Source organism: Globicephala melas, chromosome X (genome assembly GCF_963455315.2).
Source record: "Globicephala melas chromosome X, mGloMel1.2, whole genome shotgun sequence".
NCBI classification, from domain to species: Eukaryota; Metazoa; Chordata; class Mammalia; order Artiodactyla; family Delphinidae; genus Globicephala; species Globicephala melas.
In genome coordinates this window covers 98779425-98799804 of record NC_083335.1, presented here as the reverse complement: position 1 = coordinate 98799804, position 20380 = coordinate 98779425, and the positions used below count along the sequence as shown (strand labels likewise).

At 37.5% G+C, this 20380-nt stretch overlaps 1 protein-coding gene across 1 annotated transcript in view; it reads right to left on the bottom strand.

The window, feature by feature from the left end:
* DMD (dystrophin) overlaps positions 1-20380 on the bottom strand; it is a 2243521-nt gene that overhangs the window by 761611 nt on the left and 1461530 nt on the right. The window contains exon 48 of the mRNA XM_060293058.2: positions 20111-20275. Within this exon, the coding sequence (XP_060149041.1) occupies positions 20111-20275 (165 nt within the window). The remainder of the gene's footprint in view (positions 1-20110; positions 20276-20380) is intronic.

The following is a 20380-nucleotide window of genomic DNA, read 5'->3' as shown; positions in this document are numbered from 1 at the left end:
GCGGACATTATTATCATTTTTCAGATTAGAAAACTGCAGTCACGAGAGGTTAAGAAACTCGCTTAAGGCACAAGCTAACAAATAGTGGATGTGAGATTTGAACCCTGGTCTGTCTGATGCATATCCTGAATACTTATTTACTATACTATAGGTTATATTAAGTATGGTACAAATATACAAGATTTTATTTGATGAATCACAGGGTTTAGAACCAGAATAAAGTAGTTTTGATTAATGTGTAATTTTAGTTTAAATCAGGGTTTCTCAACCTCAGCACTACTGACATTTTGGTCTGGGTAGTTATTTGTTGCAGGCAGCTGCCCGGTGTATTGTGGGATATTTTACAGCACACTTGGTCACTGTTCACAAGATGCCAGTGGCACTTCCTCCTTCCCCGGATGTGCCAACCAAGAATATCTTCAGACGTTGACGAATTCCCCTGGAGAATAAATCACCACTAATTGAGAACCACTGAATTACTGAATGTGTGAATGAACAAATGAAAGAATGTCTATCTACTCATGGTCTACATTTCCAGTATACATGAAATAGTATGATTTCATATGAACACCTTTCTTTCCTTTTTCCTTTTTCTTATATGGAGCACTGTTTGCAACGCCAGATGTTTACGTATTTTTTTTCAGATGCACTACTATGCACACTATGACTCTTAAACCACATTTGAATGTGGTTCTGATGAACTCTAACCATAATCGCATGTTTCCCTTCCAGCTGAATTGTTCCTCAAAACATTGCTTTAAATAACCCACAGGGATTAAGGAACACAGCGGATTCTTCAGAATGGAGAGACATATATAACAAAGTAATTTTTCCAGATCTCTGCATCATCTTGTCCTTTCTTTGTACATTCACCTTGGCTAATGGTATTTGCATTATTTCTAACTGATATGGCACAACCCTAAATTATCATCCATATGGTAAATGGACATAGTCCTTAAAAAAGTAAGTATTATTAAACACTAGAAGTTTCTTTTTAAAATATAAAACAGCAGTTAGGAAAATTTTCATTGAAAGCAAAGAGCAATTCAATTCTGACTTCATGACTGACATACACTTCAAAAAATATTAAAGATGCTTTGTTTTTACTGTTAAGTGTTGTACCAAAATTATAGTCATTATATAAAACAACTCTTTCTAAATTCTTCAATAACTTGTAAACTCAAAGAATCAAATGAGTTGCTGAATTAAGCTTGTATTTAAAAAAAACAGCAACAAAAACATCCGAGATTTCTCTTCTAAACAGCTTTTCCTTAAACATGTATAGAAAACAAAGCAAACATGAAGGTTTCTGAAAAGAAGGAAAATAACACGTGATGGACTAAAGCCCCTTCTTTGGTTCACACAACACGTTAGCTTTCATCTGGGGTCCTAGGTCTTCAATTACTCTGCCGTACTTAGTTTTTATAGTCTTGCAACTTTCTATGATTTCTACCATTCCAGCAAGGTGAGCATATTTCATTGGTCTCCTGTAAAGTCAATGATAAGGTTTTGGGTAAGGAACTATGGACCTGTATGTTAGACTCATATAACTGCTAGAATACAGAATATACAGAGAACTCATATCATCTGTAAGAGAAACCAAACAATCTAACAGAAAATGGGGCCAAGAATGTGAAGAGCCAACTCATGGATAGAAAAATCTGAATGGCCAAGAAGCATGAAAAACTGTGCAACCACCGATATGCAAATTAATGTAATACATTCGTGCCATTTCCTGTTGCTGTGGAAAGCAATTTATGATATATAATAAAGATATGAATATTCTGATGAGCCAGCAGTTCTACTTCTAGGTATTGTCACATGGTTTATGAGGAGACCTACAAAGAATGTTCTTTCAGCACTGTTCACGTTAGCGAAAAATTGGAAACAACCTAATGATTACTCATATGGAATCTCATAACCCTATTGTTTTGTTCCTATTCAAATAAGAAATACTTTTTAACAGATTACTTCTCTATCCTAAAGGCACTTTAAATCATTGTTCTTACTTTATATGGTGTCCAAAATTCTATTTAACATAGTCATAAGTTAAACTTAATGTTTCTATTCATAACTGACTCATTGAAGATATTAAAGACAATAAAAGAATAATGCTGTCTCTAATAAATCTGACTTCAGCTATAATGTCATATGCATGATATAATCTCAGATGACATTCGTCTAGTTTTGAGTGAAGCATAGGAATGTATATGTATGTGTGCCTAATTTTGTATTTGTGTTATCTCTCTAATTATGTAAATCACTAATACCTATTACTATGCTAATACTAGACGATATATTATAATCAATGTTACCATGAATTATTAATTTTATATTTCTTATCATCTACTACAAATAATGTAAAAGACAGAGATGCTTATCTATCCATATTTTCTCTACCTGCTATTCACAAAAGTTCTCTCAGAAAGTCCTGAAAATTAAAAGTATGCACACATGGCTTTGTAATTTCATGGGTCAATAAGTAGAATTTTAGTTATATCCTATACTTTCTTGTGAGTGCTTCCATATTTTGCCTTTTGAACGCTTGAGAGAATTATTAATTTCAAGAAAATCAATTTCATTGGAATGACTAGCATGTTATAAAATCAGTTATTATTATAAATGCATCTTGAGTTTTTTAATCTTAAAACTATTATTAAAATAGTCCAAGTTAAATAATTATGGCTGCTTTTATTAACTATACACATTGTGCCTTCTTATGATGAGTAATTGCTAAATATTCATTATTTCCAGAGGAGGCAATGAAGTATTCAGAAATCGGAAGTTGTGGCATCAGAAGTATTGGGCATGCAAACTCTCAGTTTCTAATGTATATTGTTTCGAAATTACAGAGCAAATGAAATGCATTTACACTGGGTGATAATTTAAGTAGTTAATTTACAACTAAGGTGTTTCTTTTTCAAAATATGTATATCAGATATATATTGAAGTATTTGGTATCCTCCATAATATGTGTAACTCCATACATAATATATACACATATTTCTTTTCCAACACGTAAATGAATACGCCTGGTTATACTAATGCTACTTTCTGAAGGATAGCCAGGAAGAATGAGAGAAATACATGAAAAGGAGAACAGAAGATAGGTGGTAATTTGGAAGTATTTGGAATACGAAGGTAATTGCTAAGTCATGTATAACTGACTAAAGAATGTAGTAACATCAGCTAATTTTGTCTCTTAGATGAAAGGAGTACTTTTAATATACAACCTAGAATTGTATTTGTTAATTAGATTTATAATTTACACCTATTCTCAATGACACAGAAATTAATATAATAAGTGAAATCTCAGGATACAGAACTGTATATTCCAGAGGAAATACTGCCATGGCATTCCTTAAAGCACTATTTTTAGAATGCTATAGAATTTCATTAGAGGTATTTATCTTTAAATTAATGTCCATCAGTCATTTCAGTAGTTTTTTAAACTCTTAAATATGAGTGGAAGTTTAAATTGGTATAAGTTTATGAGATAGCAAATGAACAGTAAAACAGCTTTACTTAAAATAAGTATTTCTTAAAGTGTCGTTAGTGTTAAACGATTTTTCTGTGCATTTGCCTTTTTCCTCCCCTTTTAAAATAAACTCACAAAGATTATGGCCATAGCTTCTCTCGCTTTTGTCTTCCCCCACAGCACCTGATACAATATTCTATCTGTAAACACCAAGTCCACACCCTCTCCCCTCAGAAAAGTACGAGTGGCCTTACGTTGTTGTAACTTCTTGGCAGTCATCCTTACCCATAACAATAGTCATACTTACTTTTAGAGGTATCATAATTACATATTTAGAATTTTAAGTATTCTTCTGTGGTAACTCACAGATTTAAGGATTCCTTTAGCAACCAATAGAGTTAGATAAGCAGAGCATGGCATTTCCTGATGAAAATACAAGTTCCCAGCCATGAAGGCAGTAGGGCAGACACACTCACCAGGCACACAAGGGGCACTGGAACAGAGACGAGAGGGTCAAGGAGAGTACAGAGACCGGCACTGAGGCCTGTAGGTCATGTATGCCATGTAATTTTCTCTCACCTGCCGATCCACGTGCCATCTTAGGAGCAGAAGGTTAAAGGAATCTGAAAGACTGGCGAGTTACCCAAGTAATACCAACACATATAAAGAGACTGGTAAATTTGTTTCAGAGTGAGATCCTTTTTTCTCACTACCCAACATGGGGGAAGCTTATGCAGGTCAGTGAGGAATAAATAAAGACGTTGCATCTGTGTGAGTCAGTATCTGACCCCCAAGACATATCTATACGTCTCCTCCTGCATGTTTATTATATTTATGACTATTGGCCTACTTAAGAATCCATCACGATGTTTCTCAAAGTGTAGTTCCCAGACCAGTGGCATCAGTATCACCAAGGAACTGCATGTGACAAAGATTCTCAGGTTATTCCGCCTACATTAGGGTTTGAGAAGCATGGCTCTACCTGGTGTATACTAGAATTGGGACTGGGTAAGTGTTAAGCCTGGAATTTTAATTCATTTCTATACTTATGGATATAACATTTACCTTTCAGTGATACAGCTTTATGAATAAACAGCTTCATGGATATAGCTTTTTTAAAAAAAATATTTGTTTATTTTTGGCCGCATTGGGTCTTTGTTGTGGCGCGTGGGCTTTCTCTAGTGGCAGTGAGCCGGGGCTACTCTTCGTTGCAGTGCATGGGCTTCTCATTGCGGTGGCTTCTCTTGTTGCAGAACACGGGCTCTAGGCACGTGGGCTTCTGTAGTTGCAGCACATGGGCTCGGCAGTTGTGGCTCGTGGGCTCTAGAGCATAGGCTCAATAGTTGTGGCGCACGGGCTTAGTTGCTCCGTGGCATGTGGGATCTTCCCGGACCAGGGCTCGAATCCGTGTCCCCTGCATTGGCAGGAGGATTCTTAACCTCTGTGCCACCAGGAAAGTCCGATATAGCTCTTTTGAGACAGAGAAGCAAGAAAGGCGGTTGTATTTTTTTTTTAAGCCATGATCAGAAAAATGGTACTTTTTGAGTACTGCAAAAGGCAAGTGCACAGCATTTCTGAAAGTATCTGAAAATCCAGCCTGTTATTTTCTACAAACACTCACTGCCACCAAAGGTGGTAACTTGCAAGTTCAAAACCTTCCTCATTTAACATCCATTGTTTCCACCCTGCATTCTGTCTGCCAATCAAACCCATCCCTTGGGCAATACAGTTGGTAAACCAGGTGGTTCATTCATTCACTTAAACAGAAGTTGCTTGAAAACTGTTAGAAGTGGTCCCATATTTCTCCTTCACACATACTGAGAAAGGGATGGTATCTGCGTGCAGGGCAGAGCTTTCTTTTGAGGGAAATTAAAAAACTAATGCTAACACTGTTTCAAATGTTCTCACATAACCTACTCCAATGTATCATTATGTAAACTTGCTCTTAACGGAGAATGGAAGACTGGTAAGTAAAAAATTAAAACTGTAGTGCAATAAAAGCATGATTTTAACAAAGTATAAAAATGGTTGAGGGTGACTAAATGGCTTTTAAAGGTATATTTGACCAATAGAATGATCAAGGAAAGGATAGGTCTCCTTTTGGAGAAGATGGTATAATATTAGTGAATGGAAAATAGAAGTGGGAACCCTTTAATTCCTATTGGGTTTGTTTCTGTATGTAAAGAGGGATGATATTCTGACTGCAAAGAATAAAACAAACAGCTATGAGAGGGAACTGGTGCCCAAGATGGATAAAGAGATTAGAAAGTCCCCAGCTGCTCAGAATTGACTCTCTTGATCTAGATAAATTACATCTCAGGACACTAATGAGACCGGCAAGTCAAACAGCAAACCACGATGGGTGGTCTGGAAGAGTGGAAAAGTGCAGTTTTTATTTTCTAAAGGAAAAATAAGGTGTGGGAATAAAATTTTAAGCTTCTAACTAGTTATTTAAGATTTGGTTAGAAAATGCAACGCAGGAAGAACCTACAAGCCTTCTTCAGTTAATGAAATATTTTGAAAGAATGGGAGACAGTTGACACAAGTGCTTTAAAAAGACAAACCCTGTCATAGCCATTACGTATAGCTAGACTGATACACAGAGAAGGCAAATATTTACACACCGGTTCCAAATTTTTTGAGAAAATTAAATCTGTACTTACTCTATCATTTGTCATCACATTGAGATTCTGTACAGGATTGTTTGCCAAAAAGGGCAAAGACCCATTCCTATGCAATTCAAAGGTTTGTTTTAATACTTTCAGGTTACAACCTCCAGACTAGAATCTATTTGTCATAAGGAAAATTCATTAAAATCCTTGTTAAAAAAACATTTTTTTTTTTAAACTTCAAGTTGTAAACTGTATTTGTATTAATAAGAAAAAGACCAATAACCTATAGGGGAAAAAATTGGAAATGAATGTAACAAACAGTGCACAGAAAAGGAAATTACAAATGACTGAAACATTTTGTGATTCTGAAAAAAGTTCATCCTCACGCAAAAGAATGCCAATTAAAATGACAATGAGATGTCATTTTTTCTTGCTTAGCAAAGATCAAAAAGGTTGATGACAATGAGTTGTCAAAGGTGTCTGGGAAAAAACTCCTTCATATTACTGATGGGAGTGCTCTATGAAGAGCAATTTGGCCATATTTACTAAAATAACAAATGCCATTTTGACCTAGTCATTTTACTGCTAGGAACTTAACCTATGGGGATACTAGCAATGTGAGAGATGACATGAGCATAAAGTTATACACTTTCATATTGTTGCAGGAGCAAAACTTGAAAACCAACTAAATGTTCATTAATTGGAACGTTGGTCAAATGAGTTGTGGTACATCCTTAGAATACAATAGTATTCAACTGCAAAAATGAGAACATTCTTAAAGTGCTAATATGGACAGTAATTGTCAGTATATATCATTAAGTGGGAAAAAACACTATTCAGAAACAGTGTTTATAGTATCCTACCAATTGTTTGGTTTTCTTTGTGCGTGTGTCTTTCTTTTTTAAAGAAGACAGGAGAAGGAAAGAATATATACATAAACACACACTCATGTCCTATCCTTGGAGTGCTATTGAAGAAACTGATAACCTTGGCACCTATGGGGAGAGAAACTGAGTGGATGAAAGATGGAGATTCAAGGGAGGACTTGAATTTTGTACCACAAGAAAGTATTATTTTTTCAATAAAGAAAATGATTTACTCTTTTAAAATTTGTCTTGAAGGATGAATTCATTTTCAACCTTATAATAAATAACCCAGTATGAACTTACTGACAGAGTACTAAGTCATTTTGTATAAAAGGACCATGCAGATTCTCTCAAAATTAGAAACAAAAATGAAATATGTAAACAAAAATAAGTTTTACAAAATACCCATACCACATGCAATAAATACAATACGACAATGTGATTATATTCTATTGGGCCACACACTACCTTATTTATTACGTTGATTTCATGACTTAGCAATGGGTCACCAGCAATAATTTGAAATACAGTTCTTTTTTTTTTTTTTTTTTTTTGCTGTACGCGGGCCTCTCACTGTTGTGGCCTCTCCCGTTGCAGAGCACAGGCTCTGGACGCGCGCAGGCTCAGCGGCCATGGCTCACGGGCCTAGCCGCTCCACGGCATGTGGGATCTTCCCAGACCGGGGTACGAACCCGTGTCCCCTGCATCGGCAGGCGGATTCTCAACCACTGCGCCACCAGGGAAGCCCCCTGAAATACAGTTCTTTAAATTATCTCCTCCTCTTCATTCCTACTACCAAAGTCCTCATCCAGGACCATGTTGCTCCTCAACTACCTCAATCATCTCCTGACTGCTCTTCCTTTTTTGGTCTGACACTCCTCAAATTTGAGTTTGCCAGTCACCTCTCTTTAATAGCTCCCACATCTCTCGAAGATCATGTCTAAGTTCCTCAGTGGCATACAAGCCTCACCCAAACTGGGCTTACAACATCGTTGTATTTATTTTTCTTCCCATACTTCGTGCCATTAATCACTTCATATCTTGGTTCTTACTGCCTCTTCTCTCTGGAACGCTTTTCCTTTCCCTCACACACATTTCACTTTATCAATTCCTACTCATCTTTTAAAGATCCAGTTCAGACATTACATCCTCCAGGAGCCTGTCTTGGGACCAGAGCTTCCCAAACTTTAGCAAGTGAAAGCATCTTTTGGAGGGCTTGTTAAAACAGTTTCTTGATCTTCACTCACATCTATTTTGATTCAAGAGGTGTATGGAGAGGCCCAAGGATTTACGTTTCTAATAAGCTTCTAGGTGATGCTGCTGCTGGTCTAGGGAACCACACTTCGTAGCTGTGCTCTAAATAATACCCCCACTGGGTTAGGTATCATTCTTCTGGGCTGTCACAACATCCTGTAAGTGTACCCACCACACTGCATTGTAAATGCTTCTGCACTGATTGCATTTAGTACGCTGAGGTATACTTATATACCAACTCATCTCTAAGCAAATTGAGAATGAGGGCCATCTTAACATAGGAGGGTACTGTAGTTAATAAATGGTTAGTTAGCTGAATGAAAATTTCATTAGCTTAGTTTCATGTTTTCCTTTCCTTAGAGAGGCTGATCAGGGATACAGGAAAATAAAGTTCATGTGCATTTCAGCAATATATTTGATAAAATCTCCAAATGACCATTTTTGGACGAAATGGGGCAATATGAACTGGGTACGAAATAAAGCAATTAGAGTTTGGTAACTAACTGAACAATTGCCAAAGGAAAGTGACGGTTGAATTGATGACAAAATAGAGGGAGGTTTCTACTGATGGGATAAAGGGCTCTGTCTTAGGATTCAATCTAGTTGAGAAATTTGTTTTCACAATGTAGATGAAGTTATAGAAGGCCATGGACTGATAAACTTGGTGGAAGAAAAAAAAAAGATAAACTTGGTGGTGTTTTGACAGTTTAACAAGTGTCCAGCCAGGGTCTATGTTGCCCTTCTCCCCTTCTCACAGAATGTCAACCTCTCCTACAGGGGCAATCTTCAAACTGGGGTGTGCCCCTGGAGGGATACAAAGACTGTCCTAGGGATATATGAGCATAGATGGTGCTCGTGGAAGCCGTTTCCAGATTCTCAGCTTCTACAAGGGATTTGTCTGGGTTTGTTCTTATGGTACATACATCATTCCAATTATCATTCCTACTTTTTAGTTAATGATCGTCCTCCAACTTTACAAACTGATGTATCTCAATAGTGTATTCCACCTAAGACACATTTACACCAAATCGAAACAGAATTCAAAATATTAATGACTGAAATCCTCCTTTAATCAAGGTACCATCATACACTTACTCAGCCATCTCATTCATAGATTAATTTCCAAAAATCTACTGGGTATGTGTAATAATTATTTATCAAGCTACATATATTTAGGCAATTTGGTTATTACTAGGTATCTTTATTCTTAATGACTGTAGCTATAACTCAATCTAAAGGATTTTAAAAAATACTGAGAAGCTTATAGTCACAGAATATTGTTTTAAAAACTGAATTTAAAACCACATGGGTGTATTTGTCATACAGAAGTATGACAGAATGGTTAATCAAAGACTTCATAGCATAAATATGTATTACATTAGGATACAACTCTTTGGGGAAGTGGACTGGAAATATGATTTAAAGAAGAAAGAGGACTGATAGGAAACTTCTAATTATTAATGATGACCTTGTTTTGTGTATTTTTTTTTTTTTGCGGTACGCGGGCCTCTCACTGCTGTGGCCTCTCCCGTTGCGGAGCACAGGCTCCGGACGCGCAGGCTCAGCGGCCATGGCTCACGGGCCCAGCCGCTCCGCAGCATGTGGGATCTTCCTGGACCGGGGCACGAACCCGTGTCCCCTGCATCGGCAGGCGGACTCTCAACCACTGCGCCACCAGGGAAGCCCCTGTGTATTTTTTTTTAAAGTGGGTGATGGTAGATATCATATTGCTATGGTATTTGGATTCCACTGGATCCACTCAAAAGAGTAATGTAACACTTTTTAAGTGTCAATATTTACAATATGCCAAGGGAGGAAATGGATGTCAACTTTAAAACGTCCTAGCAGATGCTCAGTTTTCTACACTATTTTTAGAGGTTTATAAGCAGAATCGTCTGAATACCACTGTAACAGAGGTCTGCTCGGAGCCCTCCTCCTTGCCTTGGCAGGGAGGTTTGACCTCCTCCCCTCCCTCATAAGGAAGAGAACAGTAAAAGCCACACCTGCTTCTTCCTGGCCAATAAATTGTTAGTCTTACTTGAATTCTCCATTCCAGAAATTCTCAATTCAAGAAACTCCTTTCAAGTTTATATTCTTCTCCTTATATAGGCAATTCAGTTTGGTGAATGATGAAACTCTCATGACTATCTGCAGTCTTTTTTGGAGTGGTTTTCTGGTAGCAACTTGCTGATTTCTTTTGAAAGAGGGGGTATTTTGCAAGCCTGATTTTTCTTTTTAAGGGCTCTTGTCAAGATTCCAGCTACAAAAGGAGAGTTCCCATTCACTGTTTTCTATTGCCTTAGGAAAATGTGTTCCCACCTCAGTGTTACCTTAATCCAATAGTGTTCCAGGCAAATTGGCTCGTGTTTTTCATTTTTTAATGAACAGGAAAGTCAGGTTAAGAAGGGTAAGTGAGTTAAACAATGTCATAAAGCCAATAAGTGTCCGAGCTGGGATTCGAACTTGGGTCTTTTGTTTCTCTCCCCATTATCATGCTACTTCAACTCAGCGATGGATTTTGGAGTTGAGTAGAGGGGGTGGAAAGTAAGAGGAAGAATTCTGATTGCCCAGTGTTCGAAGAGAAAAGTTGATGCCTAATTTCACTCAAATATGGTACCCACAAACCTCAACAATCTTCAAGATTTTACCAGAGCCAGAATTATATTCTCACCCAGAACCAACCTAAGCTCAGAGGAGTTTTAAATTTTCAAAAAACCTCTGTCTAGCTGCACAGTGAATGAGAATATTGTCTTTTTGTCAAATAGCTTTCACCCACTGTTTTTCAATACACATTCCATAGAAATATTTTCATACCTAATAGAAAACACTGAAACTTTTTTATTTCCTAAGAAAGAGGATTAGAGGATTATTAGGCTAAGAGGTCAGTGTCCTCTTCCCTGTGCCTCACCTTCCCAACACTAGTCCTTCAAAAATAAAAGTAAACTAAATCAGATATATTCTTCAATTTAACATGAGCTAGTACACGTCTATCTAAGGGAGTAACTATCTGAACTTGAATTATCTCACTCCAAACAATGAACTAGATGACATTAACCTCTGAAAAGCTGATCTTGTGAACTATCCACACTCCTGACTGATTGACTGGGGATCCATTGATCAGTCCAACTCAGAATCCAGTGCTTCCAAAGATGATAATCTTTGGAAGCATGGTAAGGACACATTGTGATTCTTAGGATTCTGGGTATACTCTTGAGGCTGGGTTAGAGTCCCAGGCTTATTTGTGTGAAAGCTACCATTGGCTTAGACCATGGAAAATTCTCAATGAGATCTCATTCGGTTGAGCTTCAGTTCTTTGGTACTTAGAGTAGTCTTTCTCTGTAGAGATCTCGTTTGGGTTTTCTTTCTTTGCTGCCATTACTGCGGTTCCTCCCTTCTCCAGGGGAAATTCTCAGTCTTCTGATTCTCCTTCTCTGAAGGCTACTACTATGGAGCTGTCCGCTTCTCTCCTTGTTGGCGTGATTTTACCAAAGATAATCTGGAATTTTCAATTGGCCTCTTTGGAAAACTTAGGATCTCCCTAAACTGGCTCATCTAAGACCTCTCCCTTCCCATCATCTCCACTGTTGTGTTCTCCTTTTACCACCTTCAATCTTCCCTTCGGCTCCCTTTAATTGTCCATCCCTCTGTGCACCCCTGTCAGGCTTTTCACTCGCCACTCCACCTCCCCAACTCCTTTTAGTCACTTAAGCTTTATGCTCCCCGCCCCCACAGGCCGCTCTCAAGGGATATAGGAACCCCAGAAGTAACTACCTGAAGCTGAAAAGTCTACTTAGAGACAAACTAGATATTTTATACACTCAGATTGGCCCTGCAGACACCCCAGGTAGCCCCTTGGCATAACTTCAGTCACTCGCCCAAATTTTAGTCCACAGCTCCCACAAGATTACATATTAAGTCCAAAGGAAATCTTAAAACATCTCCTCCCACAATTACTGGTGGGAAGTTTTAGCCCTCCTATTGAGCAGGTAACCTAATTTTATTTTCATAACATTTGCTAGTCTGCTACAAAATGCTAGCATGTGACAGTTCAAATTTATTTGCTTCCTGGTTTTCTCTGTAAAATAAAATTTACTAATGGTTAAAAGCTATTAATCAGTATACATAAATAAAATCTCTAGCAACAACAACGTCCAAGATAAACAACTTTGTATACATTGTATGCCAGCTACGTAGCATGTGTTTTTGTTAAGCAAGAAGGGAGTAATGTTGTCCTAAGGTAAAATGACTGCTTGTTCCAGAAGGGAAAAGAGAAGAAAATGTAGGACAAAATCTGAACAGACACAGAAGGTTGTAGTTTTGTGGAAAAGGAATTTTATGTTATGTGGTCAAAGCTGGCTATGATTGGATGGATATATCTTTAAAGCTTTTAAAAGATGATTTTTAGTATCAACAGTATACTAATGCAAAACTAGAATTTAATCTTCTCTTTATTAAAATGACAAAGTTTCCTTGGATTATTGGTCTGTTCCTAATAAGAGATCGTAAAAGGTTTTTCTTTACCTTTTGAGTACTCCACCTAGGCAGCAATGATTCTCTGTCTTATGAGAATAATTCCCTGTGCTTTGTGTAGATTTTATCACGTCCTTGATTATTTAAGAGAATCGAGGCATCGCGCTTTTGAAAGAGCCAAAGTCTTGTACAATCATATCACCTCCTATATTTATTTCTGAAATCTTTTATTGTCACTTTGGTTAAATAGGTAGTCAAGCATCGTTTTGGTGACCCATGATCCTACTTCACCAAGTATTCAAACCTTTTCACGTATTTGACAACCTTTGACATTTTGCCGTCCACAAATCAAATCCTAAATGAAATCTTGATCTCAAGCTGCCTTGAAAATCTCAAAGGATTTGTTCTCTCACCTTCCAAAACTAGATTAAGAATAATTAGGTTTATGTGATATGTTGAGTTGCATGTAATGTATCCCTAGGTTATGGATCAAATGTTATTAATATAAATATTACAGTACTTATATGAAGTTCCTAGAAATGTGTTAATGCCCTTGCTGTTCATGGTATAACCTGGTGCTGCTCTGCCTAATATTAGACAATGACAGTATAATGTTATCAGTAGCAACTTCAGTTATTACATTAAAATGGTGTGTGCCACAAAAATAACATTTCCTTGTCAAATGAACTTTCATCAGATCTTTAACCATGATTATTTGAAGCCTTCTGTCATTTACAGATATCTGTTGTTTTATTCGGAGGCTTCCCTGAAAGCGCTTCTTGTCAGTTACAGGCCAGAATGCTTATCTTCAAGAAAAAGGGACTATCTCCTAAACTCTTGGAAACGACTACACCAGGTACTCTAGGGCACAGGCTTCTGAGAGCTTTGTTTAAATAACTTTGTGACCATACCACTGGACTGACTCAGGATTTCCAGAACTCTAGTGGAGAAGCTAATGGGTTTTAGGAAACTGCTAACCCGAGATCAAGTAAAACAAGAATCAATTACATAGAACTGAATGAACTGATGAAGGATGATTTGATTAGGGTTCTTTTGGGAATATGGTTGATGCTTTAATGTTCCGTTTTCTTAACATTAAGAACTCCTTTTTCTTTTTACTTATCCTATCTATAACTCATAATAATTTAGTAGATTACATTTCTGTGGAGAGAAATGAAACATTTATCTTTTCTCCCTGCCTGATCCTTCCAGAACTCAAACTCTTATCAAGTATTCTTATTTTCATGGTAATATATTTATTTGCATAGGTTCAATAAGAATCTGTCCTTTATGTAACAGGACATAATTGAGAAAACTGATTATATAACCAAGGCTTTGACTGGAATGTCATATTTAAGAATGGTGTCATAGAATCAGATATGACCAGACAGTTTTAGAAAACCATAGTTAATTTTGTGGAAGGCCTTTTACAAAGCCCTCTTGGGAAAACTGGCCTAGTACGTGGCTTACAGGATGCCCAGCCTTACAGGTGAGTAAGGAAGGTCACTTCCTGGCAGGCCCAGGAAAACTTAGGATATTTTAAGGACTTCAAGAATAGAAGAATTCAACCAAATCTATAGGCATGGCAGGTAAAATGTGATTTCAAGTTCTTGGCTTCGCTTCTTAATCTCATGAGGCTTTTAAAAGTCAAAACTGAAATTCCTTATGAAAATTTTCAGCAAAACAAACTTTAAAAGGCCTATGTGGTAAATGATTATCCCTGCTGCATCTATGTAAATAAAGAGCTCAGCCTTATTTTGTAAACAAGAATAACCTTACTTTGAGTATCTTTGATCAAATGGGAGGTTACTGTATGGAAATTTTTATGTTTCAATAGAAAACTATAGCATACCTTTGTGGGTTATCCGATTCTGGCCCTGTTCATTGCCTTTGAGCTATTTTACTTTTCTTTGTAGAGTACATGATTTTGTTACCTACCCGTAAATTGGACTGGATCCTGCTGTCTTACAGTTATTACCAGATTTTCAATTATTCTCATTTCCTTCAATATCTGGCCACAGCTCTCCAAATTAATGTTTCCAATCTTTCTCCCACTCTCCTGTCTTGGCATGACTGAGAACTAAAAGCTGACTGTCCAGATCCTTATTGAGAGTCTACATTGTCTTGGAGCTAAACTTTTTCCCCCAGGCTCTAAAGAAGCCCTGAGAGCTGAAGCTGAATAACTTGAAATATACTTCAAAAGACTCATCAGCACAGTAGATTATGTATGGACAATCTTCATGCCTGGAGCTGCTGCTGTGTGGGCTACTCAGGAAGTTCACCAGAACTCCCACATCTTTCATGCTCTGCCCCAGGAAATAGCCATGACTGTGGACAATCTTACTGAAACCTCTCTGATGTCTGTGCTATCACCAAAAACATTCAAGCTGCAAACCCAGAAATCCATCTCCACTGCCATCCTCACTCCACTGGCATCCTCACTCCATTATCTAAAAATGCCTCCAGCACAACATCTAGGAATTTTCTTAAGTGGCTACCCTCTGGCTTCAGAAACTTGGTTTTACAGTCTGCTCTAACAATTAATCTTTCTTCTTCTTACCTGCATAAAAAGCTCCCTCATTAAATACCTGATTGCTCACACCATCCAGCAAATATCCTCTACACCCAAGTCTCAGACTCAGTTCAGCTACTCTTTCAACAACAGAAAGCTTCGAAAATGAACTACATGGAGTAGCTTTCCTAAGTTGTTCAATCAGAAACCTAGTTTCCCTTGAACAAAAAAGGGACTGACAAAGATGGCTGTAACATTCCCCTTTAGCTTAAAAAATTTAGATAGGTTTCTTCCTGATTATAGGACTGACATCTCTTTTCTTAGCACATTGACTTTAGAAAACTTTCTATTATAAATTCCTTCTCTGCCCTTTTGAGATGTAAATCTTTTACAACCCAGGAATAGCCTTTTCAAGGACCTGGGAGCCATCTTTTTGAAATGTAAACATCCAGAAGGATAGTACCCTATCTCCTAGTCTCTGTGGGAAGACGGTAGTTTACCTTCAATAAGTGACAGCTAGCAAACACAGATGGCCTAATCACAAGAACCAACCTCCCTGTTAATGTCCTCTAGTACTTCTCTACTTCTCCCCTAGCTCATCCCAACGCTTAAAATCTTTCTTGCCTTTTCTTTCAATGGAGTTGAGTTCAATCTCTCTCCCCTATTGCAATAGTCTTGAATAAAGTCTTACTTGCGTATTAAGTTGTCCCATGCAATTTTTCTTTGACAACACTCACAGCAATCTGAACACATGCAGAGAAGGATTTTGGTGTTCAGATACTTTAACATTCAGTCACTACAGTTGTGTCCTTTGGTACTTTTCAGCGTGGATTTGACATCATAGACAATTAAGTGTCTTACATGGTAAGGAAGAGTCAGTACAACACTGTCATGCTTTTTAATGGACCACAGGTGGAAAGTCATTCCTGAGGGGAGGAAAAAACCCTCCTTGTCATCAATATGAGCATAATATAGTCAGTCAGACAACATAAAATTATGTGCCCCCTCCCCACCTCATATTTAAATAAAAGGTTTGGGGGCCTTCCCTGGCGGTCCAGTGGTTAAGACTGCACTTCCAATACAAGGGGCACGTGTTTGATCCCTGGTCAGGGAACAAAGATCCCGCATGCCACATAGCACAGCCAAAATAAATAAATAAATAAATTTTAAAAAAGTTTGGAAAGCAGTCGTTAGGCAGTTTCACGTCAGGTAAGTAGTGTATCTCCAGGTCGTTACTGAAAGCATTCATTAAAGATTAAAAGCATAAGACCCTTCATAGAAAATTTAACTGGTTCCTGGTTCTTAGCATTCAATTATCATTTCTTTAATCTAAAATCAACATATTTGGTGTCTAAGTTGAGAGTACATTTGAAAATCAAAATTCAAAGGCATGCCTTCTAGTGGGCTGACTGATGGGAAAGGGCTGTGATTATGCCTAATTTTCACCCTCTACATCACTATCTCATTGATTATGTTTCTCAGCTTGCTAAGGGTTCTGTGAGGTGATTTTCAAGATGAATATTGCTATTTGCAGGATTTCCTGAATAAGAATATTTCGGGAGTAAATTGCACAAGCCAAGCGATGTGCAGTCAGTTTTCCCTCCAGAATAAACAATGTATTAGAGCAGAGCCCTTAAGGCTTTTTTTATTTGGGTTTCATTACACAGCTAGCTGCATTTCATCAATAAGCATGAAGTACCAAGCCGGCAAAACCGAGGCTCACAGAGGATATTACATATTTTTCTAACAGGTGCTCAGAGTGACTAGAGAAAACAAATCACCTGGATGGCAAGGCCTTAGGCCGTTTTTTTCAGAGGAAGCCATGGCCACCATGGCCAGATAAGGACAATTTCTTTAAATTTAGGAAATAGAGGCTGCTTGTGCATCTACTTTCTTTGCATTAACTCATTCCTAAGATTTTTTTTAAAGGTGTTTCTCTCTCTGTGTTAAAAAATGGGCATGTCCTCAAAGCTGTATACAAACTTTTTGGTTTCCAGTAGTTTGAAGTTAAGTCAAGTCCATTTTCCCATATTTCTTTAACTGAAAAAAAAGTTTAATCTCTAAGCAGAGGGCTATAGAAGGCTGTACAGATTAAAACCGCATATCTTTTAGCAGAAGAACTCTGTGCAATCTTAATAAATAATTCATTAGACAGTGAATATAGATAGAAGCTAGACAAAGAAGGATAAAGAACTGGGTAGGTTAGTAAATTATTCACACAGGTCACTATTTCCTGATTACAAGTTAGGGGTCTGAGAATTATAGGAAGAATTTTTTGAGTCATTGTGTATATGATTTTATGGGTTGTTGGATACAGCCACAAGCAGAAGAAAAAGGCTAAAGGAATATTTTTGAAATCTACACTCCAGAGATGAAAAACTCAGGATATGCACAGAGGACTGAAGCCAAGGAGTTTTACTGCCAGGGAAAAAGCAGCTGCCTCTCCCCTCAGTGATTTAGACTGAGCTGCAGGAGGGCAAATATCATGACTCCTGAAACTAGACACAGCAGTGAGAGTGGTGTCTTGGAGCTTTAATAAAGGAAAGTGATTAACACAGCTGAGAGTAGCTTTCATGCTAAACTGCAGGGACCCATTTGGCAGGAACATATGGGCCGTGGACAAAGGCTCAATGAAAGTTTTTAATATTTGAGCACTATTCTGGGGTACACACATTGGGACTAAAGTTACTTTGGTTGAGTCAACAACACCCATTTGTATCAGAGGATTTTGTTATCTTTTCTCTTAAATATATTCCATGTAGAGAGTAAGCTCACACTGAATATATTTTTCATTATTTTAGTGAAGAAGCACATTCTAACTGAAGATTGTATTTAAATCTGAGTGCTTTTATATTTGAGTTCCAAAAAACTATTTCTGGTTGGGAGTAAAGAGTTTATGGCCTTTCCCCTTGTCACACTAAGTCAAGGGATATTTAAGAATATACTCGATCCAAGATAATTGAGAATCTGGCTGAAGTTATTGTTCATTGGACCAAGTAACTGTCCTTCCTTGTTGAGATTATTTATTGAGTAATGAAAAATCAGTATTGATGAGATGCAGTTGCACTGGAGAAGGGGTGCTAGTCAAATACCTCTGAGGACACTAGGTGCTAGTTAGGTGGAAAAACTGAAAGGATACCAGAACTGATGGCTTCCCTGCATGATGATGTGCTTTGCACTCACCCAGTCTTGCCCCTGTGACCACACATGACTCAAATGCAGGGTGACGGGTCCATCAGAAGCTGCACCTTGGTGTCAAGACCTCCACTCTGTCATCACTGCACTGGCTATGTTTTCATTTGTCCTGTATACTTTCTTAAAGTTAACTAAATTTGTTCTGGTTAAAAACCTATTGTGACTTGAATTTAACTGTCAAACTGAACCCAAGACCATGCCACTGGTTGAGTAGCCTGGGTTTTGAGCTGGTGAAATGATGTCTACTTGTGACTTATCATCAGCTCTGGTGGGTAGCTATCAGAATGGGAGATGTAAACATGTCAAGAAGAAGTAAGGTAAAAGTAGTGCAGTGCACTTGGCAAATATAAGCCATTTTAGGTGTGGCAAACCTTTCTGTATCTCTTTCCTTTCCTCACTCAAGTACATCCTTCCTAAATGTTCATTAACTCTTCTCTAAAAGATCCTCACACTTGCTTTTATCCTTATCTCCTAGCAAAACACCAACTAGGTAGTGATAAAACCATTAGGTTGTTATAGTCCTGGAAAGCAAATAAATTGAATAATTTGGGTCATTGAATTAAAAGAAAAAACTTTTCTCAAAGATATTTTTTAACTTATTTAGTCTGAAGTTACCCATCATTACATTAATTAATAGGCTGTGCTTTCAATTGAACTGGTTTATGTGATTGGCCACTTAATGTTGTTGGCCCATAGGAGATGCAAAAAAATAGGGAATTATATTGGGGCAAATCCTTGAAATGGGCTCCTGGGAAGGGAGAAAAGATAGGAACAATCAATGTGTACAGGGACACTAAGAGGAGGAGATGGTGGTGCCCAACTGGCATGCTTGTCTGGAGCCCTAAGCTTACCTATAGCATCTCATTACCATTCTGGGTGCCTCATTAACATCTGTACTCATTGATTTAAAAATGCTAACAAGTACCCACCATACACTGAGCCCTGGGATGGGGGTGTTCAGAAATGAGTGGGACAGGGAGATAAGTAAGAAGATGTCCTCTGCATTCAAAGAACAGTGGGATGAGGTACTCAGGTCTCTAAAATTTAAGTGTCAATCAATGTACAAAGACTATAGGAGATGGATACAGAGGTTTATAAGCAATCCTAAAAGGGTTTTTCACTCTACTAGGGGTATGTAAGAAGGCTTTGAAGAAGCAATGACATTGAATTCAGTCTTAAAGGATGGAGGAAAATTCATCATGCCAAAAAATGAGACAGAAGTCATTTAAAGAAGAGAGAAGATCAAGAACACAGACATGGCATGAAACCACATGCATATAAAGATACTATAAAATTTGTTGTATCCAGAATACAAGAGGAGATTGTTGGCAGAATAAGAGGATACCAAGGTAAACTGGAGTCAGTCTGACAGGGTTTTATAAAGTCTACTAAGGAGTCTATACTTCACTTTGTAGGCACTTAGTCTCCAAAATGACTTCAGTTTTAGATAAGGAGTCTACAAACATATTAAGTACAATTCAAGTAGGGATGGAAAATGGATCGTAGTAACAAGTATAATGAAGACATTCTGGTGATATGAGTTTAATGAAACATCATTGCTAGTAAATGCCAGAAGAAAAAACAAAAAATGTTACTCAAGTAATAATAATTATTATTATTAGCGTTATAACAACGATGACGGTGATGATGATAACAAATGAGAAATTTATTTCAGTGATATTTCCACTCTTGAAAAATAATATTTAGAGCAAAAAGTCTTTACCTTAATGTCAAATGGTCCTGTTTGATTTGGTTGGTTGTAAATTTCCAACTGACTCCTAATAGGAGACAGCCACAGAAGCAGATGATTTAATTGCTCTTCAAGCTGTCCAAGGTCTTTTATGTGAGCCTCAATTTCTCCTTGTTTCTCAGGTAATACTCTAGAAACCTATAGGGAAAAACAAAGTAAAAGAGTCTCATGATTTAAAAAAAAAAGGAAAAAGAATTGTTTTCAAAAGCTATTTGTTATGAAATGTTATAGAAATTTATGTAA